Source organism: Ciconia boyciana, chromosome 2 (assembly GCF_034638445.1).
Source record: "Ciconia boyciana chromosome 2, ASM3463844v1, whole genome shotgun sequence".
NCBI lineage: Eukaryota > Metazoa > Chordata > Aves > Ciconiiformes > Ciconiidae > Ciconia > Ciconia boyciana.
The window spans coordinates 18,350,786-18,377,758 of NC_132935.1; the positions used below are offsets into that span (position 1 = coordinate 18,350,786).

Consider the following 26,973-nt stretch of genomic DNA (forward strand, 5'->3'; position numbering starts at 1 on the left):
GAACTTTAACACTGATCATTTCTGAAAATCCATACATTTATTTAGGTACAATTGTGTTTAGGAATAGCTTCCAACACCCCAATTTAAATTAAAATCCTAACTTAGCAGGCTCATAGCATTTAAGGGGTAGAAAACCATAGTAACCTCCAGGCACTGCTTTAAATGTTAAAATGATGTAACAATAGAAAGGACAAACAGAGACATATGTGCTGATCTTGAGGCATTCTCTCAGCACATGTTGCTGAAGGCATATTTATATTCATTGCAAGACCCAAGACAAAAACTCGAGTGATGACTTCAGTTACCATAGTTAATCTTTTCTCTGTCCCGTATAAATGCTAAATATTGGATCAAATACTAAATATTAAATCAGTGCTCTTATCATTTCAGTCTAAAGCTGAATGAAATTAACATAATCTTCAGAGTTAGTAGACTCAGAAAGTTAAAAAAAAAAAAAGAGTCAAAGGAATTAGTGAAAACATGTTTAAAATCACCAAACTGGCCACCTAGAATAAGCAGTAACATAATTTTTTCTTGTATTTATTTATATAATGTGTAAGTCTGAAGATAGCAATATGTAAGTTAAATTTCAATATTGAAACCCAGATCAATAGAGAGCTTTGTGGAATCTAGAGGCAGCAAAATCATATGCCTAATATTTATGTCTTTCATGATTTTAGTATACTACACTGGTTTATGTATAAGCTACCATACTTTAATTGTGCAGGCTGTGACACATTACATAAGAGTCACTCTGGAGGAATAAACTCAGCTCTTTTGTTGGTTCATATTTGTATTAGTTTACTAATTCTTTTCACCAAGAAGAGCATATGTTTATTGTTAGTAACTTAATATTGTTAGTATCTATTGTTAACGCTTCATAGTGTTAACTTCTGTTGCCTTAACCTTGTCCATACGTTAGATACTTTAGCCAGTAAGTGAGTTTTGTTGAATTTTGCTTCAATTTTTAACTTGAAATAAATTAATACCCACATATAATATTCATTTATTGAATCTGAAGAGTGCTGCTGAACAGAATTTAAATAACAATATTTTAGTTTTGAATCTAATGTATTGCAGTAAAGATATAGTAGTCAATAATGAGGTATCCCTAGGAGAAAATATTGAAGCAAAATCTATTTAAGATTTTATTTGGTGATTTTAATTGTTACAGGTTAGTTTACACCACATTTAGTACTATTTAAAACTATGTCGCCTTTTTTTCTGTTTTTCTGTGATATGTATCAGTTGGATGAGCATTTCTTAAAATTCTTGAAGATTTCCTTCTTTAGATCAGAAAATAATCACTAACTTCCACAAGCTTATGCCAATGCCTATCATCTTCTTTTGTTAAAATAGAGTATTTCCCATACACAGCATGTAACTTTGCCTTTAATTTTCCTTGGAATTAGCTTCTACTTTCAGCATAAAATGAAAGCTTCAGAGTAAGAAGATTCAAACTGTATTTTGCATCATAATTAGAAGACCCCAAGAAAATTATTGAATGATGACTCTCAGCTATATCTCAGCTACACTAGCTCAGATTCATAAAAAAACTTAGCTACCGATTCCCAAGAGAATCCATTGTACAGAAATAAGTCTTTAAGCTCTCTGTAAAATTCCTGAGGGATGTTTACATGGAGATCCTGAAATTGAGGACAGTTTGCAAAGCAGAATCATATGGAAACAGCAAAACTAGCTGTAAACAAGCTAGTGCAGCCAGATTATTATGATGCTCTTCCTGCCTTCCTGTCACACCTCTCTGTGTGTGTTTATATAGACATATGTACAGATAAAGCTTGAGAGGATCTGTTCTTTCATTTGCTTGAGGTAAAGTCTGTATCACAACTGGCCCAGCACTGTAGTCTGACAGCTATATTCTAGCCATATGAGTTTTCTCATGTGGAGTGAAGGTGTTATATTCAATTTCTTCTTGATTAATTGAGACAAACACAGGACATGAGAAACGACTATTTAAATTTAGTGATTAGATGCTAATTTTGAAAGTGAGGGATGAATATTTTAAAATATATGGACAGATTCCTTTCTCTTTTTCAAGGTCTGGTTGGATGGGGCTTCGAGCAACCTAATCTAGTGAAACATGTCCCTGCCTGTGGCCGGGAGTTGGACTAGATGATCTTCAAAGGTCCCTTCCAATACAAGCCATTCTATGATTCTTATGAGTTTTGTTTATGAATATGATTATTCTTTTTTCTCTCTCTTTCTCTGCTTTTCTGCGTTCTCTATGTCTCTTCATAATCCAATGACTTTTTCCACATAAAAATCTGATTTTTGTGTTTAATAAGATGATATTATTTTCAGTGTTCTTGAGAAATCTAAGATCCTATTATTTTCTTGTGTAACTTGTAATGGCTCAGTACTAACTCACTTCCATGTAAGTGTTAGTTGTGAATATAAAAAACAGATTTTAAGGCTCCTGTTTAGCAGTGTTCGGTTCTGAATAAACTGTAGGCACTTGTTCATATATCATGAAGCAAAACCAGTTCTTGAAAAAAGTTCCAATAACATGGTAATATCAAATATTTTTATTTAATGAGATTGTTATTCTGTGTAGACCTAGTGAATCCAGATAAATTCAAAATCAAGCCTCTTCATCATACTTCTAAACACCATTTTGCTCAATTCCAGCAGCTGCCTTAAATAGTGGTGATAAGTTATTTACAAAGTAGCATTTATCTTGCTAGCATCCTCCATTCCTCCTGAAACTATGACAATTAAGAATAGCCAAGGCTGCTATGTATTTTCTAGCACAGCTATAAATTGGAGATTAATAACTTCAGAATATGGTGTGGAATATAAGAAAAAATAATTCTTTAGAGTAAGGTGAAGGCGTGGTAGGCAATATGTGCTGAAGAAGTCGGCAGGGATGGAGCAGGTGTCGTCTTTTATCCCTACAGGAAACACTCTAATGTTGTGGGGTCTAGCCTCTCCCAGCAATGTTTTAGAGAAAAGGGTAAAGCCTGTTCCTTTTCTTATTTCCTAGAGTTAAATTTGGGAAAAAGGCTGTCAGCAATTAAGAACTTAAGATTTTTATAATTTCTTCTTCAACTGACTTACATCTACTCATCAGGGAAATAGTCTGTCTCTCTGTTAGAAAGAGGAAAGTATCCAGTTGTCTGAACGTAAGAGTTCACTAGAAATGTGAATGTGTAGCCAAAAATCTCTCATACACAGATTTAGTAAAAAGGAAGTGGTTTGTAGATATAGATTCAATATGCACATAACATATATGACACAGTTACACATCTGTTATGCTTACCAAAGAACTGAAGGATGATGAAGAATATGGAGTTAAAATAAATATATATATGTCTCAGGGTGATATTTGGATTTTTACTTCTAAGTGGGGCACAAATTGCCTATTTTTTTTCCTCCTAATTTGATCTTTATTTCCTCAGAAAGTGTTTGTCATATGGTGAACTGTTGCACCTGTTTTTAAAAGGAGGAGCAATTAGATGAATTGCCCAAAGTCAGCCTGAGATTCTCTAGCTTATTCAGGATTATAGCACCAATGTCTTCACTGCTAGTCATAGGCTTTGATTTTAAGAACTCTTATTTTGGTAAGAGATAGGAAAGAAATTGGACTGTATTAGGTGTGGTGAAGGAAAAACAAAATTTCAATGGGTTTTATTGAGGCAATAAAGGCAATAACCTAGCATTTTCTGAGGTTTCTATGAATCTAAAAACTAGGTAGCTGGATTAGCACAAGTCATATTCTTGTCTAATTAGTCCTACTGAGTCCTACTGAGCAACAAAATGTCAGCCTGAAGTGTGTCGTTTATTTTCTAGACCAAAGGCATCATGTCTGAATAGTGCTTACATTGTATGTAGGTGCATCAACGTTCTTGGAGCTTGACTGAGGATCTCAAAATCTAGGTGCTGCTTTATACAGGTTGTAGGATGGATTGATTACTCTTTATTTAGAATCTGACAACCAAAAATCACAGTGTCTTCGTTTTGCTTTCTGTGCAAGACTTTACCTGGGATTATTGCTGACAGTAATAGTAATCGGGGGGGAGAAGTCTATGGTTCACTTCTTGAACAATGCAACAATTTAGTACTTAAGCACAGCCTACAAGAATATCTTATCTTCTAGAGAAGGAAAGAAGAAAAATTTCATTAATTGATAACTTCTGAGGGTTGCAGGGCTTATTTTTCAAGATAAACATTACTTTAGATTTTTTTTCTACTAACTGACTTTGTTTCTAAAATGTTGTCAGTCTTTCTGTATTTATGGAAATAAAATGAGTAATGCAGATCTTTTAAACTCAGGAAAATCTTGCCAATCATATGAAATAGAAACTGGGCTTTAGACTTTTTTACCAATCTTTCTGTTTCACAGTGCTCTGTCCAGCCAATGAAATGCGTCTGGATTCAACAGGAGTAATACTGAGCCCTGGATATCCTGACAGCTACCCAAATCTCCAGATGTGTGCGTGGACCATTACTGTGGAAAAGGGTTATAATATCAGCATGTTCTTTGAATTCTTCCAGACAGAAAAAGAATTTGATATACTTGAGGTGTTTGATGGTAACTATAGGATGCACAACTTTGGATGATACTTTTTCTCTCTATATATATTTTTACGTTGCATCTGTGTAATTAATATTGTTTATGCATACCATAATTTGTCACTACAAAAAATCTTAAAAAAGCAATTAAATAAGCAATTATTTGGATTTGTTGTGCTACAAAGAGCTGTTGGATTACTGTGTTTCAAAATTGTACCACTATTTATGTTTAGAAATAATTTTGTTTCTGAACAAATATGTACTCTCTAGTGTATAACATGTAATGTCAACTTCCATTTTTAATTCAGATTAATTTACCATTTGCTTGGAGGATGTTTTCTATGTATATTAATTGTATGCATATAATTTATTGTATGTTATTTTAAACTTTGTAACTCCTTTTTTTTTTTTTTTATTCCTTGTATCAAGGACCAAATAGTCATAGCCCATTGCTCATTTCTCTCAGTGGGGACTATTCATCTTCTCTAAATATAACCAGCAATGGCCATGAAGTATTTCTCCGGTGGTCAGCAGATCATGGCACCAATAAAAAAGGTTTCAGGATAAGATATATAGGTATGTAAATTAGACTTACTTTCTTTAATGTGTATAAAATTTCAATATGGAACATAGTTATTTATGTGAAAAGAGTAATGTAGGTTATATTTGTAACATTAATTGCCCAGACTGAAAGGAAATCCAATCTGTTTTATGTATGAACCTGATGATACTGATCTTGTGAGGTTTTTCCCCACAAGAAGACCCACACACCCTAAGCAGGATATATGAAACACATGTGCTCTGTAGAGATTTAAGCAAATGTTTCACAGGACTTTTAAATGGCATAAGCCAGTACTAAAGATTAAAGAAGCGGCTTCCCCCTTCTCCCTCCCATCATTGATTTGCAGTCATGTGCCTCTGTTCTTCATACTGGAACTTTATAGAGTTCATAATTAACTTTTTTTGGTGGGACAGAGGAAGAAGTGGCAACAAAGCAGAAGTGAGCAGCTATAAGGTGGGAAAATGTGAGACCCTGAAGGACTGAACTCTTTAATTTAAGGTTAGCAGCAAACCGTATTAGAAGAGATCAATTAGTATGTCAAAAAAGCCAACATTGTTTGTGTTATTAATCCAAATGAACATATTTATGAATAGTGTGTGAAGATGATACTTAACAAAGATTGATTTTTATATAATTGCTTTTATAGAATTATTATATAATATCAATTTTTACAGGATAATAATATTCATTAATCAAGCTAAAGTAGATCTGCTGCAATTTCCAGCGATTACACAAAATCTATATTTGATTTTTTTACCATGACCACAGACATGAAATACACAGAATGAAAAGTACTGGGGATAGTATCTGTAGATACAAGATAAGTTATTGGCATAAAACAATTTCACTTTACGAAGTAGGTAAAGCCGTAGAGAATAAATATAAAATTCTTTCTGCTGTGTTTTTTGTTTTTCTTCACTCAATTTTTGGCTACTTCACTATTGCAGAAAAATAATTAGGCTCACAACAGTCTGTAAAACAGTATCAATGTCATCTTTCCCTTAGGAAAGGACAGTTTTCTGAGAGGTAAAATGTTTGTTGTATAGCTAAATAAAATTCACAGTTGGCTAGACACAAAATATTATATAGTACCTATTTTCATTGCCTGTAGTACCTGTTGGATCTGTTAAGAGAGAAAGAAGGGAAAGTTCTTAAAACTCTTTCCCTACTGGCAGCGGGAGAACTGTTGAGAGGTAGACAGGAAATATTTACTAATGATCTGTTTCACTCAGAAAATACCAGTATATTTTCTTATACACTAAAGAAGTAAAGATGTCTGTATCTCTGGTTCTTCCAAGAGTATAAGGCAGGAGCAATTTAGCATAAGGAAGAAAATACTTTCATAGTATGTGCTTTGAAAGATATGGCAGTGCATCTCATTCTGCTGCTTGATTTAATAAAGAGTAAACAAACAGCCACGTGACTCCATCCTGATCAGAGGAAGCCTTTGCCTGAGAAAACCATTGACCTGAAGTAAGTCATGGGACATGGAAAGGCTTAAAGAGCAAGTGAAGCAGCACTTTTCTATTTGTCTGAGAAAATAGATATCAATCATTACCAATATTTCTTCAAAACATGAAGGAAGCACTTGGAAACAAACTTCCAACTTAATTTTCCTTCCTACAAAGTGGGAAAATGGCCATCTTGGCTAACCAGTCTTGGCTTGTCCTTGAACCAAAATGATCAGAGACCAACTTAAATTCTTAAACAAACATTTATCTTAAACTGGCTACCAGGTTGTAAGTCCCTTCTGCTCAGCTCCTTTGGCAAGGTAGCCAAAACCAAGTGACTTTGTACTCATGGACTTAATGAACAAGTGAGTTAAAAGAAATATAAGCATAATGACAGTAAAATAAGTAAGCTATCTTTAATGTCAGAGAGGCTTAAAGTACATGAATCCTTTCAGATTATAAAAACTATATCTCTTAAAGATCTTTTTGCTCTCATAAAGATTTCTGAATTATTATTTTTTTATAGTACCTAAATAAGACTTCTGTAGGACTTTTTGTGTTCTAAAGAAATCACAAAAAAACCAGCAGGTTCAGTGGTTTTGTCATGGATTTATGGTGACACTCATAAATATGATTAAAATCTATTTTAAATTTGCTATTTCACTTCAGTTCATTGTATCACAGAACTTGAAAGAAATAACTTATTTAGGACCAGAAGGAAAAGATTATTTAAAAAGCATTATATGCTGTATGCCCTTGATGTTTCCTTCTCAAAAAAAAAAGTATACTACTGAAATTTATGCAGTTGCAATAAATTTCATCATGAACTAAAATTCTGTAGCTTATATGATTTAAAAAATAAGATGGTGAAAAAAAGAACCAGTTATAGAAGTGAGCTATCACTATATTTCCTTTGAGGCTACTAAAACATGAAGCCCTTATAAACCCCTATTCTTTCATCTTTATACTTAATGAAATTGCTTGACGCATGCATGATCAGGATACAAAATACCACAACTTATAGTGATGTTTTCTCAGTTTGTTATCAGATGTCCACTGAATTCAACAAGAATTTGTCAAGAATTGTAATCTGGATTCTAAATACATCTTTTATTTATTCAATATTTATCTTTAAAGCTCTCTACTGTAGTACTCCAGAGTCCCCTCCACATGGTTTCATTGTCAGTCAGACAGGTGGACAGCTCAACAGCATGGTTCGCTGGGCTTGCGATCGAGGTTTTCGGCTCATTGGGAAAAGTACTGCTGTATGCAGGAAGTCTCCATATGGTTATTACTCATGGGATGTTCCAGTCCCAGCTTGTCAAGGTAAATTCTTTCATTATAAAATCATACACCCTAACAAAATTTCTTTTTCCTTTTCTAATGTAAACCATCATTTTTTTGACTTAAAATGAATAGCAGGTAATCATTTAATGTACCAAAATTTTACAAAAGCAAATGTATTTTTAAGAAACAGTATTTCAATAGAGTTTGCTAAGGCTGGCAGATACTAAAAATAATCTACATCACTGTGAGGGAAAAAAACCCACAAATTTAAAATAAGACATTTTTCAAAAAGTTAATTTAAAACTGAATTTTTAGTAAAGTTCATTTATCATTATCCAAGAACTACATAAAAACCAGAAAGACCTGAAACTTGCTACATTTCCAAGAACAGGAAACTGGACCAAAAAAGCATTGCTTATGATGCCATTCTAATCTTTTGCAGTTTAAATTGAAATTTGAAAGGGAATACATCTGGTTAACTGTATATTTAATTTCTTCTGCCTTATAAAAGCAAACCATACTCTACTTAACAAGAAAAAGGAGATGGTTATTTAATACCCATAACAATTGTATTCTAATTCTTTCTTTCCTCAAAAGAACGCTATTGTTCTGATAACTTACCTATGTCACTCTTCAGTGAACTATTAGAACGATTTTTTTTCATGAAAATTTGCAGATGTTTTTATTCAAAATCTGTACATTTTGTTCCTGTTGACCAGTGGAGATAAACGCTATAGGAATGTTCCATGTTAATTTCCCAAGAGGTTTTTTTGACAAAAAGCCTTTGAACTCTATGTTTTTAAAGCAAAACTACCTAACCTTTGTCAAAGGTGAAACAATATCAGTTTCAAAGCTTTTTGATAAATTTCTATTAATATATAAAAAGTGTGCCTGTACATTTAAAAACTGAAAGTCCTCAAAAAAAAAAAAGTATAGGCAGTGCATTTGCTACATATCATTCTTTAGCTTTTTCTCCTCATCGGTTACCTAAGAACTGCCTTCATGACAGTTATTTGTAGAACTTGATCAGACTGTTAATTAAATGTAACAAACAGTGCGGAATGAAAAAAAAAGCCTAAACAACTTACCAAATTCAAATAGCAGATGATTATTTTTAACATACTAAGTAGAGTTCAGTAATGGAAATAGTTGCAATACTCAGATAATACTTTAGGAACAAACGGAGTCAAGTGCTTAGTAATCTCATGGTGTCTGATCAAGTACAAAGACTGTTGGTACCAACTGTTAGTGTATTGAAAATTATTTAATGTATGTATTCATTGAATAACAGTTAATTATAATCATGCATTTAATGAGGGCTAGCTTTGATACATGATATAAACTTTATTCAATTCTTCCAGCAAGTCCTTGTGCGCGGAAGATGGTTTGTGGCCATGATATGTAGCTGCTACTCACAACAGCTAACTCTTCAGATTCAACGTAAAGACACATTATTACTGCAAAAAGCCTCAGGAATAAGCTGCTTCCTTCCAGCAGTCATACATCTAAGCTTCCCGTTGTTTTGCTAAGGTGAAAATTATCCCCCATACCTGGATGATACAGAAGATTTATGATCTCTTGTATCAAAAGGTTGAGAACACCATCAGTAAATAGCCCTCATGTTCTTTCACAGAGGATATTTACAAGACACAAGGGCTTTGCCATTCCCCCTACTACTGAGCAGTACAGCTTCACCACAAAGTAGTTCTAACTCTTCTGAGTATGGGCTAGTGGTTTTTAGAACTTCATGATATAGAGGATGAGCATTGTTTTAACAACTATTATAATTGTCAGTCAGAATTTACCAACTATTTTGCCAGGTGATATCAAATGACAACGTCACAGTCTTACCTTCTACTTCACATTCTCTATCATTTATAGCACAACTAGCAAAGCCATTTTAATCAGTTCTTTCACACATCTGAATGTAGGGTTGCCACAGATGACCATTTAACACAGAAAAAAAAAAAGTATTAGGCTTTTTTTTTTTTACATAGCAGTCCAAGAAAAAAAAAGATATTTGCAATTTCTTTAAAAACTATGCATGTCATTTTAATCTATTTGTTTTCTGTCTCCTAAATGAAGATTACCAGTTAAATCACAGTAGTAGTTACTGGCATCATCCTATAGGAAATAAGAAATCTAAGGCCTCAAAATTTATGAAATCTTTAGTGATACCTCTAGAATCAGCACAGCTAGTGGTTTGGGGGTTTTTTTAGCAATACTAAGTCCATTTCTTGGCAAACATTTTTTATTGCCTGCAGAATATTTCATAACTGTATTTAAACTAATGCTTTCTCTTTACATTTTCCATTTTGTATCTGTACCATTATTGTCACTTCTGAATCCTCTCCTGTAACTAATGAATGCCAGTAGCCTTTTCCACTGCAGCTTTTTTTTCCAAGTTCATGAGTAATGTTAGAGCAATTTTTAATGTTCTCATTCTTATACCTCTATGAATTGAAATCTTGATCTCTGAACTTCTAAATAGATAATACCAGCCATTCTTCAAATCACTTGCAGTACAGGACTGACAGAACCTGAAAAATCCAGATACACACTTTAACCTTGGATGAAATCTTTTTTATGTTATTTATAGAACTAAACATATCTCAGTAGAAGAGAATCAATGCAGGAGTAAGGAATCAAAAAGAAATGCCTCAAGTCAGACTTCAGCAATTACCTGAAACCTGTTTCAAAGTTAATGCAAAAGCACCCTTCCTCTGTCATGAAAGGAAGTAAAAGGAAACTGCTTCAAAATCTAATATTATATGAGTATAATGGTAACAATAATACGAATTAATTACAAACTTATACTGTTCTAACTTTTAGATATTAAATATTCTGTTTATATAGACATGCATTAAATGAATCATAACGTGAAAGTGTTGTCATCCATGTATCCATCTCAGTTTTAATGATATTAAGCCTCTGATCAGAAGTCAATAAAAGATTCCATGGTTAACTAAATTATGAGGTCTGATTACAATAAACTTTTGAAAGAATGAATACATTTACAATGATCTGAGTACAAGATTTAACATGAATTCATATAAATGGCTGAATATTTACAACTGATCATAGATCTCAGAAGATTCAGAGTGTTTTAAAACATTTGTTTTTCTCCCAGTTATTTTTTACATTTTAATTTCTTTTCCCGGCATTACATGATTCTTGGTTTTAATTATGAAATATTTATCTTGCAAATAAACATTGTCTCACACAGGCCTCATCAGAAATCAGTATTAATATTTTATAGTATCATATATGGATAACAGGCAAATGCTTTTACAGGAATTCTAGGTAGAGATGTAAGTAAGTAAAGTTTAAAACATAACACTATATCCAGAAGTATTCTCTAGCTCAGTAATCTCAATTGTCCATAACAGCAGACATAAGTGTTGCATAACTGGTGGTTGTGATACAAATTATAGTAAAGCATTAAAAAAAAAAAAAAAAAGAAAGAGAATACCAAGAATACCTGGTTAGGTATGATACCTGATGAGTTATGATTTTCTCAAAAATTAAGCTAAAGTACATTTGTAGTGGTCTGGAACAAATATCTGATGTGTAAAGCGTAATACCTTCTACCTTTACATTTTTTTAGACATGGCTATAGGTTTGAGATGGTCATATTCATATACATAAGAATAATTAATATATCTATGTTTAAGATAAATAAGTGTTGTATTTATTCAAAATAGGCTTCTGTTTATTTCCAAATGCATGGCTGTATTGGGACAGGTGTGAAAACTCAATTACTAACTTCTCAAATGACAAGAAATAGTTGGCATCCTGTAAAGTGATTTGTAAGGCAATCTACAGGAATTTTAGTTTTCATAAAAGTTCTTAATTCTTCACAAGCTGAATGTCCAGGTAGTTAAGTTCAAAGGAGTATGTCACTGAATAGTTTCAGTAATCTTGACTATGTTTGAAATGCTCCTGGTAAATGTTATCAGCTCCAGACTGATGCTTGCATTGATACTCAATTTTTTTCTCATCCCTGAGATGTGAAAGGTAGCTACATCTGCTAAGTGTTGTTCTTAAGTGAGGCAGAGCAAATCCAAGGATCAGAAGTCCTTTACAGGATGAATAGCCTGGTTTCTGTTTGGGAAATTGTCATCACAAAAACTTTTGATAGTGCCTTAACATTTAATGAAGGGTATTTAAGAACTTCATCCTGGTCAAATAATAATTTCTGAAATTTCAGATAAGTCTTTACAATGTGCTGGTGGTCTTTGAGAACTAATAAAGTTAAGGTGTTGCAAGGGCTGTATGTGTATGTCTTTGGAATTGAAACTGCGTTCTGAAGTTTGTGAACAAAGACTAGATTTTAATGTTTCAGTTGCAATTACAATTATGAAGTTCATTTGCAATACTGTCCAAGCTGACATATAATGACCAAACATTCCTGTGATAGACGTGTTTTATGCGCACTTTGGATGTTCCATATTTGTAATTTTTTTCCTGTAAAGTTGTCAGATGTGACGATAACTTGTCTTGATCTTTTCACATTTTTTCCCTTAACTAAAAGTTAAATTTCTGTGCGAGTTTCCACATACATAAAATTCAGCTCATAACTGCTGTAAACTAAAAATGCCATTGTGTGATTCCTTGGGAGCTCTGTTGTTTATATGAAAGGCTGTTATCGAGCATTTAGTGTGCTGGGATGAAACTCATTTCTTAAAAATTTAAGGTTAAGGCAAGGATATATTCTTCTTGTGCCACAAGATTGATTCTTTTAACATCAATAATATGACTCAAAATTTATCAAGTCACTAATGGAGATTCTTGAATACTGAAGGAGTAATTAATCTCAATGGTAGATATAAACCATCTCAGGTTGTATCTACAAAATATCTGATATCTATTTTGCTGATTGCTAAAAGAGACAGAATTTTCAGTACATGAACAAGTAGTACTGTAGCATTTGTTGGTGCTCAGGGTCATAAACAAGAGCTGTAACATGTTACAAGTCTTTTGGGGGTGGATATTAGTGTTTATACCCTGCTGTGTGCCGGCCCTGATTTAACTGGAAGTGGACTTGGTTCTGGCAACTCCATTATTGTCTGAAACTTCTTTTTATCATTAACATATAGTTTTGAAGGAAGAGGTTAGCTTGGCCAGTTATGAAGTAAACAGTGTTATTTGATTATACCTTGGTTATACCAGCTTTTGGTTATCCTCCTCTTTGCACAGATAGGTCTGCCTAATGTTTGCTGCTGCAATCCAAGCTACTAAGGAATTTTATATACAATAAACACCAACTTAATCATTTGTTTTCATTTTAGTGTCATGGAGGCTCAGTGTCTTTCTTTGGTGATATTAGGTGAAATAGTACAGCTTTGTGTGATGTTTAGTAAGAAAGAGAAGATGGACCTTCTGGTCTTAACTAACTTGTCACTTTATCGCTCTGGGATCATGTCCTCAGACCCTCTGGAAGATGGAATTCAGTGACTTTCTTGGGGCCTTCACTGTCTCCTAATCACTGTTTTCTTATTTTCTTCTAAATGTGTGTTTGTCTCTAGTTGCCAGTAGATATTGTGATAGCCATAAGATATATGTTTTTATGGTTGCCCAGAAGAGGTGATGAGCATATTGATAATAGTTTTCTGTGATCTTTTCAGTAGAGTGTGTCCCTTTTTTTAATTTTACATGTCATATGCAGTTTCTTTTTATGGCAATTCAAGCATATTTTAACATTGATCTTATCACATCTGTTCTGCAAGTTGTGATAGCATTAGTGCTTTACCTGTGTCTCAGCTGTGATTACTAGCTTTGGTACAGTGCCGCACCTGGTGCCGCACTTGCTTATGAAGCGATCCGTCTTACGTCAGATCAGCTCACAATCGGGTAAAAATAGATTACTCTTTTTTTATCAAGTATATATAGATGATCTGAGAGGCTTAACCTTTCATATCTCTGTGTAGGCAGGATAGGTGGTCTCTTAGGGTTCAAGATTCCACTTCAAAGTAAAGTACTTAAGAGTTAAGTGCCTAAGCCCTATTTTTTTTGGATCTGACCTGCATTACATGTCTGGTGTTAAAACATGGAAAAGTTTTGATTTTATTCACAAAACAGAGCAAGCATTATTTAGAGCCAGATCTTCTCTTGGTACTTTCTTTCTGCTGAATAATTAAAAAAAAAAAGTGGCTTACACTTTCATTTGCTAATTTTCAATATTTTCAAAAGGGTATTTTCTTTCTACTTTGCAGGAGGAAAAATAGAATGCTGAAAGTTAATTTTAGTGCTTTGCCGGAAGTCACACAGTACATCTGATGGAAGAAACATGAAGTACAAACTAGATTCCTAATGTCTCAGACTGGTGCTTTACTCATTCAACCAAGCTGATCATATTTTTTCCAGATATTGTCTATTGCCTCTTCTTTGATTATCTTCTGCATTTTGAATGGATAGCTGCAGAGTTATGAACCATTGTTCTTATTTTTAACCTCCTCCATCAAAAGACAAAAACTTCCTGAGATTTAATTCCCTAAAATTTTAAGGGTTTTTATTTGTAGGCTTAAAACACACATTAATGAGTTAAAAAGTCATTTTTATAAATTTAAGACTGTTGATGTTACAATGCATAAACCCTTTGAGATGAGAGGAAACTTATAGTGAAGAAGGTATAGAATAACTATGTCTTTCTCTTTACTCAGCAATATCTTGTGGAATTCCTAAAGCTCCATTAAATGGTGGAATATTAACTACAGATTACTTAGTTGGCACCCGCGTTACTTATTTTTGCAATGACGGATATAGACTATCAGCCAAGGAACTTACTACTGCAGTCTGCCAGCCGGATGGTACCTGGAGCAATCACAATAAAACACCTCGCTGTGTAGGTAAGTAACACGTAAAAACTCTCCAGTGAGTAAGAACCTGGCTGTACATTTTGTTTGTTTATCCAAGGCGCAAATCTTCACATTACTTAAACTTTCAGCTTCAGGTTACTTTAATCTATGAATAATTGCTGGTATTAAATTATTATGAAATACATATTTGAAATATATATATCTGAGATATATATTTAAACATTCTGTGACAGCAGAAGAAATACACTACAGATTATAGAATACACTCAAACTGATACTTAATTTGCTGCTAAATCAAAGTTAATGGTTGCAGAGGTTTATGCAAAAGCCATCTCTTCAGTGAGAGCTGCATAGTTCATATACTGTTAACAAACACTATTTGCTATCCAGAATTGCAAAGTCTCTGGTAGTCTGGGATACTTGTTTGAAACTGCTGCTTATTATTTATATTCAGCCCATCATTATAATCCTACACCATCTAAACTTGGGGGAACATCACTGAAGAGAAAATGTATGTTCAGTCCCAAAGAGAAGTGGATACCATCAAAGTTATAAATGGGGTATGAAAACCAGGGTGATTGTTAAGATTGATACAGAAATGTCAGAGTGTCTGATGCACATTAAAGTTTGGATTATCTCAGCCAATGAATTTTGGAAAGGAAAGAAAACATTCTTTCTATTCCATAACTTTACATTAGTAAATTGCATTCCCTCGTGCCTTTTCCTCTATTTGAAGAACCAATCCGAATTGAGAGAAATAAAGTATTTCCAGCGAAGATTTCCCTCTGTGCCTTTTGATCATGAAAAAAATTGTTATGCTTGTTAACCTTTTTCAATTAGATTAGGGTTGTAGAATGTTTTTGTTTGTTTTTTTGAGGAAGAACACATAGAATTAAGACATGAGATAAAAATGTATAGCTGCTGAAAAAACATCTTGGATATGGATATTATTTTATCTGTCACCAATGTGCAGCCTCTCCAAATGAGTCTTTAAGATCTCACAGAATTTACCTGGGTAGAAAAATAATTCCTATATTGAAATGTAGCTAACATTTTAGTAAAGATTCTGCTATCTGATGTAAAGTGTCACAGGAGTTCTATGACTATCAATCTACAGTGAATTCAGCCATGGTGTAGATTCTATCTACACCATTGCATAGCTCTGCATACACAGTTACTGCTCTGTCTGGGCCATTGATCCTTATTAATTAAATGAGACAACTTATACCTGCTAACCACAGGAATTTCAAATACAGCCTTACTCTTCAAACATTATGTCACTGTGTTTAAAATATATTTCTGAATTAATAATAGTACAGATTTTCCTAATTTGCCTGTACTAAGCCACAAATAACTATGTGTTTTTGTTATTCTGGAAGTTGTTACATGTCCAAGCATCAATTCTTTTACACTGGAACATGGAAGATGGAGAATAGTGAATGGTTCACATTATGAGTATAAAACAAAAGTAGTTTTCAGCTGTGATCCAGGGTATTATGGTTTGGGACCAGCATCTATCGAGTGTCTTGCTAATGGCACCTGGAGTTGGAGAAATGAGCGGCCTTACTGCCAAAGTGAGTACATGTTGTATCTTCATCTGCTGTACAGACTTCAGATAAAAATATTTTATTTGGCTGAAGTAGAAATTAACTAATTAAATATTGGAATCAGTTAATTAGAAAAATGTTTCCTGGCTGGAATTCCTGGGTATCGTAAAGGCCATTTATTTACAAATACAGTCCATTAGGTTTAGTGACAAGGAAATATCTGTAAGCACACTTCTGGATTTTAAAGGTCCCTAAATCTATAAAGGTACAAATAAATAATAGAGAACGTTTTCCTATGTATTTTTCTAGGTCAGGAATGCTGTATAGTCTAGAAAAATGCAAATCCTTTGTATCCTGTCTGCACACTTGATAAATAAAATAATCTCTCCTTTCATCTGGTTACCATATAGTGTGCAAGTCCACATCATTCTTACCATTAGCTGGTATCCTGATAACCTGCAATAACTACTTTTCAAAAAAATAAGTAATGAATATTCAGATACTTTAAACAAGCTAAATGTGTGGCTACAGTTATGCTCCCCTCCCCCACCCCAGTGAAAAGCAGGTTTCTTTATGTATTTAAATTTAGACATCTGTTTTTCAAAATTGTGGTGTTTTGGGTATACTTTGAAGCCCCAAAATTCTTCCTCTTTGTGAAACACCACATGATGTACATTCTGATTAAAATGGGATATGACTGTGGTTTTGGTGCATGTATCTAAACTGTGTGTATCTGCATGTATGTGTATAAATCCACACATATCTAAAAAGCAGAAAAAAATATGTAGATAAGCCAGATAACTGTGGTTTAGAATATATTTAGAATTTACTGAGAATATATTTGAAACTAATAAAAAATGGGGCTGAAAAATGCAGTTCTGAAGACAGATTAATTATATTGGAATTTAACCTTAATTTTGAGTTCTTTATAACCTACTAGAAATTTCATTTATAATTTAGAGGATTATTAAAAGTTAATTGCAATATTTCATCTCTGCTAGTGTTAAAAATATTGTGTATATGTCTGTATCTATATCTCGCTCTGTGCATGTAGATATTTTACATACTATATAAGTATTTGTAACCCTTTTTTCTTTAAAAGACAAACGTTTTTCACTATGTTTTGGGGAGGGTTTTTTGCAACATTACCACTTACTTTTTTTTTTTTTTTTTAAGCGTAAAGTGTACTAGCTGCTTTCAGCTAGCTGCTTTGATAATCCACCATCTTGTTTACTAATAGTAAAGATTTTTTTCTAATTCTTAAAAGAAAATTATTAAAGAAAAATGATGATTTTGAATAAAAAGGTGGTTTGAATTGTAAATAAATAGCAAGGAATTCCATGCACATCGTTCACTCATTATAACAACATATTGTGTGAATGCTAGGGCAAGCATTTCATTATGAACTAGAAAATAAAAATGACATCTTTCCAAAGAAACATAAAGATAATTTTTTAAATGGCAACAATTGTGATATTCCAATATTAAGAAAAAGTAATTGATAAACCCGAGGTAGTTAAATACCAATTAATGTTCTGAATGGTGGGAGTTTTTAGCTTTACAGAGCAAATTTTAATTCGTGTGTGTCCCCCGCTCCTCCCTTTGTTAAGTATTATTTCTGGGGAAGCAACAGTCTTTGTATGCAGAGTTTTTCATCTATTTTTTCTATAGAGCAAAATACTTAAAGTTGAGAAATTTATTTATCTAGTTGACTGGTTGATAAGTATTACTGGTTGATAAGTATTATTGTATGTGTGTTTGTGATACTAAGCTGTACATTTCTGTTTTGTTTTGGTTTTGCCATGAAGTTATTTCTTGTGGAGAACTTCCTACACCTCCAAATGGGAATAAGATTGGAACTCAAATCACATATGGATCCACAGCTATATTTACTTGTGACTCAGGATACATGCTAGTTGGTTCTGCTGTGAGGGAATGTCTGTCTTCTGGACTCTGGAGTGGAATTGAGACCAGGTGTTTAGGTATGGATACTGCTGTCATGGCTTACCTATTTTCTTTCTCTGTAGCAAAAGTAAGCAAAGCGAATCAGCTTGTCCCTTTCTGTTAGCACAGACATTGAAGAGAGTTCTGCATTTAAAAAATGTGTGTGGCTGGGTTGTTTTTCTTATCAAATTATAACTATGGTTACCTTTCTACAGATTGAATCCCTTCTTCAATATTTTCCCAACATGCAAAACCTGTGTCACTGGATTGCTGCATATGTCTCTAAAGTAGACCTATACATAAACAACAAGGCTGATTGATTCCAGATATGTCAGCTTTAATACATATCCTCAGAAAAATATCTGCGTAGTAGACCTGAACTCAGTGGTTATGTTATAGAATTAATCTGTACACTTGCAAAAGATACAGGGGAAAAAAAAAAAAAAAGAATGTAGAATGTTTGTGGAAACTTTAACAGAAGCACTGCAGCCTTATTTCTTAGAGAAAATCACTATCCAGGCACTATTTATAGAGTTTGACACCCGTTAGTTGTACATGTTTAGGCATCTTATTTAAAATACTCAGACACCAGTCCCTGAATAATTTATTAATAAAATGAACATGTGATCTCAGTGAAACAATTACAGGGCTTCTTTTTAATTCATTATTATCCTGTGTACTTTGATCTAGGTTATTGTGTTAACTGTAGAGACATTGAATTTAACTCTACATGCAATTAAGAGTTTAGTTTCAGTTGAAAACAAAGCTATGATAGTGTTCTGATTTTAGACTGCAATATGAAAGTCATATTGTACCTTGTCATTTGTGGGGGCATGAGAATATAAAAGAATATCCATAAACTCAGACTTTCAGAAGAATCTGAACTAGTATATAGATTAAATATAGGGGCTTGTTGCAATATCTCTTTGTGCAGAGAGACCTTTTACCTTTTTAGGCTACTCTTCATTCCAAATAATTTTCCTTCTGTAATACAGCACTATTTGGTGCAAACCTTCGCTTAAGCTTAATTTGAATGACTCATGAATGAGCAAAAGTGTTGGTTATCAAGCTACAAGTCTGAAGCTGGAATGTTTCCTGACATATAGCTGAGGGGAACAGACAGGCTTTGTTTATGTTTCATTTTTACAATGAAAACCATTTAGCAGAGGAGAAAAAAAAGAAAAGATCTTCATGTTTGATTTTCTTCTAAGTTGTTAGAAATAGTAAGACAGACTGTTTTAAATCTAAAATTTTGGGGGAACCATAGCATGTGTGTAATCAAAATGTTTTGACTTTTTTTTTTTTTTTTTTTCATTTTTACTGGTTACTCTGCAAAGGTTATAGCTGTTGAAGTTTGGAGAAATGTAAAAATTTTCATCAGAGAAATATTAATCTAAAACCAGCCAAATTGTCTACTATTTGTGAATAGCACCTTGGAAAAATATTTGCGTTTAAGAATTTTGCCAAAATAACTTTATGCCAAGTGAAGAACAACACAGTATGAACTTAATCTCTCCTACATTTGCCTGTAGAAATAAAGATGTAATATAAGCTTAATAATAGTAATAGGTTGCATCATCTTTACTTGAAACTTAAAAGACCCTGAAGTAATCAATGCTCAGATGAAACAAAACTTTTTTTTTACTTCTCAGAAGAGATTCATTATTAAGTATATAGTATATATAGCATACTTAGTATATTTACTATATAATAATTCATATTATGTACTATAATGTCCAGTAACAATAAACAGTTAAGAAAATGTGTTAAAACAACTATATGACTAGAGGGGGAAACAGTAATCTAAAAGATACGTTTTGTATCAGACTAATAGGACTGCAGTAAATCTTCAAATGTGTATCTTCAGAGCTTTAATGATGGCAAATCGTTGAAGGGAGCATTAATAAAAGTTTTACTTACAGAAATAGAATGTAGTATACATCATATATAACATACAAAAAACCATGTATAGCTTGTTTAAAAAAAAGAAAAAAAAAGAAAAGCTAGTGACAGAGCAAATTTATAAAAGGGAGAGAGTAATGGCTACCATAATTGCTCTTGCAGCAACACTGCCTGCTGTGCTACATTACTTTGTAGTAATGAGCTTTCTGGAAAGACTCAGACTAACTGAGTTCAATTCTTGTTTCTTCAACAAGTAATTTGAGACTTAAGACAGAGGGATGGGTTCAGCTAATGACAAATCAGAAGTCAGAAATTTGCTTAAGAAGGTTGAGAAAGAAAATGTTGTCGGAATGTGGAAGAAATGGAGGAAATGAAAGAAATGGTAGAATGTGGGAGAAAGGAGATAAAATATAGCAAGAAGATCTATAGAATGAGTATTGTAATGATCCAATAAATATATTTTTGTGCAACTTATGAATAAATCCTGGTGTTTGTTTTCAATCTCTGAAAAATAGTAAGAAAATAATTTAAATTTCACTTTCTATTTCTAAAGGTTTTCTGCTCACAGCCATAAACTGTTTTTATAATTTATCTTAGAGCATTTCCACTTTTACTTGCTGAAAAATATAATTATGCTTGGACTCAAGTGGCTACCAGTGTATTTCTATTTTAAGCATTGAAGATGCCCTTAAGAGTACATTTAGATGACATTAGTGAAATCCTACAGGATAAAATAATATTCTTTTCCAAGTATTTTGTTTAAAAATACAAGTTATTTTTTTCAAAAGTGCTACTCAAATAGTTTCATTTAATGTGTTAGACAATTTTCATTCCAGTTATGTGTAATTTGAAAAATTTATGAAAGGTGGAATAAATAAGAATATAAGTATAAGCAGCAGAACCTAAAACTAGTTAGTGTTGAACCTAATTAGATATAGAAGAGAACTAGAACATAAGTAATCTTTAAATCACCAAAAATATTGACTGAAATCCAAATTGTATTACAACACAAATAAAATTCCATGACATTGTGGACAGTAGTGTATGATTTTAATGACAGCCATAATAGTGTCAGAATATGTTGATAGTTTTCACAGCCCTTTTTTGTGTTTCTTTTTCCATTCCCACTTCTTTTATTACAAGGAGTAGGATAGTACTTTATGGTTATTGAATCTTAGGAGACAGTAGATGGGAAGGAGAATTAGAACATTTAACACAACTGCCCTCCTTTCTGAACCTCACATTGTTTTTGCAGAATACCTAAATAACAATGTAGTACAGTGTTAATAGTCATATTAATGTAATGATCTTGGTTTGATCTTTTGCTGAATGTAGTGGGAAATTGAGTCCTGGATCAGTATTCTTGTTCTCCATAGCTGGTGAGAAGAAACAATGTTCAAATTGAAAAAATAAACAAAACAAAACAACAGAGAACTACTGAAGTAATTTTGCTGTGGAACTTTTAAAAACAAATAAATATTTCACAAGATTTTATAGTGAAAAGATATGAAAAAAATCACTTTAGTCTTTAAAGTTAAAGTAACAGTCAAAGAAAAAAAACATGACTATTGTGTCTCCAAGGTTACAGACTGCCTTTCAGAATTTATTGTGCTTGATCTTTTTTAATACTGAAAACATTGAATCAGTTTCTGGGGGAATGTCTGTGTAATAAATCCTAGAGAAACATTCAGAAACATAGAATAGATTTCTATTGAATATCCTATTCATAAAAAGAGACTGACAAATCTGTGTATTTTGTTATATACTTTCCTCTGGGAAAAATATTTAAGTATTTGATGAAGAAATTAATTGTTCTGTTTCTGTTTATATGAAAACTTATCATGTGTACATTATTTTATTTATGACATTAATTTTATTTGCTTTAATTTACTGACATGAGTAGCAATGATCATTAAAACATATATTTTCATAACTATAAAAAAGTTTTGAGGATTTTTTACTTATTTATTTTAATACCTGTAATCAGCTATTTATTAAACTGAGCATTTCCCAGAGCGGAAATATATAGGGTCTACTTGGTTAAGTCCATAGTACTCTCAGATTCTTTTAACTGATAAGTGAATGATGAATAAAATTTCCCAACATTTTCCTAAGTTCCTCTAACACCTAAGATTTTCTTAGATTTTCTTTAATTTCTTTGATTTTCTTTAATCTCTAAGATTTTCTTCCCTTTCTTCATTAGCACTATTTTCAGACTTTTTATTAACTCAAAGAAGGAGCCCTATCAGATGTTAATTAGTTTTATGACATCATGATTTGAGGATCAGGACTACTTTTTTTTTTTTTTTTGGGCTAATGTAGCTTGGCAGAAGGAAATACATAGACATTTCCAGAAAGCAGCACAATTTTTAAAGTGACTGTGGATAGAAGTTGATGTGGTGGAGATCAGTATGTGCTGAAATGAATTTTCTTGAGGTCATTTGTTGGCTTTTAAACAGTTTCCTGTATTATTTTGGTTACCATATCAGAAAAACCTAGTTAAAAAAACCCCAACAAAGTAAAGCTAAGAAACAAAAATATAGCATGCTGTGAAAAGCCTTTCTGTTGGATCCAATTCTTCTTATACTTAAAAGCAGCAGCTGTTTTCTTAGATTATTCCAAAGCATTCTGATTTCTTTCTAGGATCTTGCTCATTGTTAATGTAATGTACAAAGTTTCATACTTCTCTTTGGGGGGTATCTGATTTTACTGAGTTTCTCTCAGTTGTGTTAGCTACATGACTGAAAGTAATTTTAGAAGATGCTTAGACATCACATCAACGAAAACCATGTGAAATCTGGGAAAAAAAATTATTTTCAACCAATTGTCAAACTCATTAGAGGAAAGATATCTTATACAAATGTTTATTTTTTGTTGATTGGTGAGCTTACTCCAGCTTTTCACATTTCTTTAAGTTGTGAATCTGTGCTCTTCAACTCAGCTGGACTACACTTAACCTTCATTTCTTAATTCCTTCTTCTTTCTCAGTTCCTCCAGACATCTAAACATATTGACAAAACAGATCTGTTGATACTCTCGCCCTTATTGTCCTGGTTTTGGCTGGGATAGAGTTAATTTTCTTCCTAGTAGCTGGTATAGTGCTGTGTTTTGGATTTTAGTACGAGAATAATATTGATAACACACTGGTGTTTTGGCTGTTGCTAAGTAATGTTTACACTGGTCAAGGACTTTTCAGCTTCCCGTGCTCTGCCAGGCACACAAGAAACTGGGAGGGGGCACAGCCAAGACAGTTGATCCAAACTGACCAAAGGGCTATTCCATACCATGGGACGTCATGCTGAGTATATAAACTCGGGGGAGTTGGCCAGGGGGTAGCGGTTGCTGCTCAGGGACTGGCTGGGTGTTGGTCAGTGGGTGGTGAGCAGTTATATCACTGTTTTTTTTTCCTGGGTTTTGTTCTTCTCTCGCTCTCTTGTTGTTTTTCCTCTCATTACAATTTATTATTGTTATTAATTTTTGTTGTTGTTGTTGCAATTATTAAACTGTTCTTATCTCAACCCACAAGTTTTCTCACCTTTGCTCTTCAGATTTTCTCCCCCATCTCACTGGGGGGGAGGGTGAGCGAGCGGCTGTGTGGTACTTAATTGCCGACTGGGGCTAAACCACAACACTTATTTACCAAAATTCATTGCTGTAATTTCCTACATATGTCCTAGGAAGAATCAGCGATTGCGGAATAATAGGTGTGTTCAGTTCTGCAAGTTAGTATGAAATCTGAAATCAAGATAAACAATGACATAAGATTAATTTTTTTAAAAGTCTATAAGATCTCGTATTTTGTTGTTTATCGTGATGTTATTAAATAATGTTATATGTAGTTCACTCTGAGAACTAAACACACCTTTATAAAATGCTAAGTATTCATCCGACTTAAAATGCAAAAATGAAGAATGGAGTTTATTTGATCAATAAGACATATGGAGGTGTGTTTCTAATACATGACTAACACTGGAGGAGTTTTCAATAAAGACAGGCAGGTAGCAGAAAAAAGCTAATTGGATTAGAGTGAGCATTAAATGTCAGCATTTGTTCATACTCACCATACAATAGTATCAGGAATACCTTTCATCTGTTTTCCTAAGAGAAATAATAAAACTCACATACAGTGTCTTTGTCTGCTTTAACAAATAACCCAGTGGAAAGGAGCAGATCATGAGACAAATAATTGATTCTGAATTCTCTATATCTGCATTACATATGGTTCAGAGAATTTTCCTTGGACAGTATCTGGTCTAGTCTTCTGGGCTAAATGTTGTCATTTCTCATATGGTTCTAAGTTGTCAAAAGGACCTGTCAATAACTTTGACCCCTTTGTCTCCAAATGGAGATAGAGCACTTGTTTTGTGCCCCTAGAGTTGAGCTTCTCAATGTGCTTCATCTGAAAGGAAGCTAATTTGTTCATAGCAAAACCACTCAGCACATTTAAGAATTACAAGGAGGATCTGAACCAAAATGCTCATGTAGACACAACCTGTGAATTGTTAGCTGAGGAATTTTTACCACAGTTTTACTCAGATCTCTTCCTTTTTTCCTGTAAAAATACCAATTCCAAACACTAATGAGTCATTGGTGACAGCCTGCTACTCACAAAGAAAATACAATGACATAGGAGGAAACAGTTATCCAATAGTTCTGTACAGAGCAATGCTGTCAACAGGGTAAAAAAAGTAGCAGACATACCGGCTGGGGCAGACCAACCGTATAAACTGACAGTGAAGAATATGCAGTGCATTAATCAATCAGTGCTGTGGAAACGTGTGTGGGACAGGTAAGGATCTGCCATTTAGCACCTCCAGTTTATGAATAACTGAAAGATAACTTGATAAGGGATGAAAAGTTTTTTCATAAGACCAGTTTATAAGATGTGTGTATATTAGTGAATGAAAACACCAGTGGGGAGGTTAAATAATCAAATTAGAAGGTGTGAAAAGATATTAAATTTATGTATGTTGTGGATCAATTAAATCAGGAACTGAAATTATATATATTTATGTTATATGCAACTTATGCATTTGGAAGAGCAAGGTAGAACAGTAGAGTTGGAAAGTTATCTTTCAAGTCTTTTATTTGAGAGGAAGGTATGCATACTCAGGAGTGAGTGTACCTTTAAATTTCTATCAGGTAAGGACAAAGGAACCGTAGTATTTATATTTTTCCAATCAGCTTTTAGTCACTGAAAGGTTTCTGTGGCTATGTGTCCTCTGAAGTGTAGCCTTTCTACCACTATTTTCATCCTTAAAACTTTTGGAAAAACATACAAGCAACTAACTTCTTCCTCTTCGCTGTTTTTAAACATCTTTTTATAAACTCATGGTATTTCAACTAAAAGGGAATCTGTATCTCCAGGGATACTGAATTAATATATCTAGAGTTAACCATATGCTTCTTTTTGTTCTTCAATACGACCCCATAATAATAACAACTAGACTTTCAAATGAGGTATATGATGAACTTTAAAGAATTATTTAGCTATTTCAAGGAATTTAGCAGAGAACTCTGTTCTTTCTCTATCCATGGCCCCCTCTGTGGGCCATGGATTAAAAAAGATTAAAAGAATGTTACCATTCATCCTGAACAGTTTTAGTACAGCTTGAACAGCTAACAAGGTGAGGTTCTTCTGAAACTAGCAGGAGAAAGCGCCCAAACCTTGTTTTGTCCAGGGCTGTGCCAGTGTCATTTCAATACTGTGATTTTCTACAGAAGATGTTGTTTGTGAACAGGAGGATGTAAAAAAATATATCTTTATAAGAAATGCAAGCCCTGTAGAGAAGAAAGAGATTCCAGCAAATAATTCTTCCCTCCTCAGCTGAGGTCATCTTGAAAGGTTAATTAACTTTGTTGAATAATAACCTAAATCTCTTTTTTCAATAATATATTGATATGTAGACTTCTTTCACTACTATGTTCATGTTTGACATTACTGACAGCTAAAACAAGCATAGGCACATTTTAGCCATTTAATGTAAAGATTCTGTATTCATTTATTCCTACTCTTGCATCTCAGAGAGTAACCTGCAGAAAAGAAACCTCATTTGCAGCTGAGGTTTCAAAGGTTCTGACACTAAGTTATTATGCTCATTCTTTGTTGCTAAAGCTGGATTTCATGTCAAGTTAGGTAATATATTTGGTGCTCACACATTATTAATATCCTTCATTCCTACTTTTTGACTAATTTTGTTTCTTAATAATATTCCATGTAGTTATTCTTCTCAAGCTTTGGTAGACTGGAAATTGAGAATGTTATAGTGCTTATTTCCCCCCTCAGATGTGCTACTCGGTAAAACCTTCACATTTAATCTCTTTCTTTGTAGCACTCACTCATAGCCTTTACAAAAGTGACATCTTTTGATTCAGTATTATAAATTACAGGTTACATTAAGACCTAGGGGCCTCAACTGGATTCATAGGACTGCTGTACATATATTTCATATCCATATCATAGAAAAGATGGAACTACACCCAGTCTTATGATACAGCACTAAAACAAAGACATTGACAATGAACAAGGCTATCCTGAAAACAGTCTAGAATAGTCTAGTCTAAAATAGTCTAGTATCCTAACCTAGTGTGAAGTCAATTATTTACTACTACGGTGTTAGAATACTTCTTTCCCCTCCCCCAGTAATAGTAATTATGATAATCTAATTGTTGCAAATTGTTGAATGGAGATTTTGCTTAACACTTTCTAATTTTATTTCAGCTTTTCTTCTATCCATAACCCAGTTCTTAATGCAGTGCAGTAAATGTTCTATTTATTATGTGTTAGTGGCAATGTACCATGCAAAGGTGTATTTTTTTTCTCTCACTCATTCATTCTGATAAACACAGATCAGAAGTACAATATTGATCTTGCTGCTTGAACCACTTCCTCTGTCTCATATTTCCCATAAATCTTATATGACTGTTTT

At 33.2% G+C, this 26,973-nt stretch overlaps 1 protein-coding gene across 3 annotated transcripts in view; it reads left to right on the forward strand.

The window, feature by feature from the left end:
- CSMD3 (CUB and Sushi multiple domains 3) overlaps window positions 1-26,973 on the forward strand; it is a 782,968-nt gene that overhangs the window by 681,101 nt on the left and 74,894 nt on the right. For 2 of the 3 annotated variants that reach the window (XM_072852006.1, XM_072852008.1), the window contains 6 exons: window positions 4,364-4,552; window positions 4,963-5,109; window positions 7,684-7,872; window positions 14,496-14,681; window positions 16,031-16,225; window positions 18,007-18,180. In XM_072852006.1, coding sequence (XP_072708107.1) covers window positions 4,364-4,552; window positions 4,963-5,109; window positions 7,684-7,872; window positions 14,496-14,681; window positions 16,031-16,225; window positions 18,007-18,180 — 1,080 coding nt within the window. The remainder of the gene's footprint in view (window positions 1-4,363; window positions 4,553-4,962; window positions 5,110-7,683; window positions 7,873-14,495; window positions 14,682-16,030; window positions 16,226-18,006; window positions 18,181-26,973) is intronic. The other variant, XM_072852007.1, reaches the window with a different exon arrangement.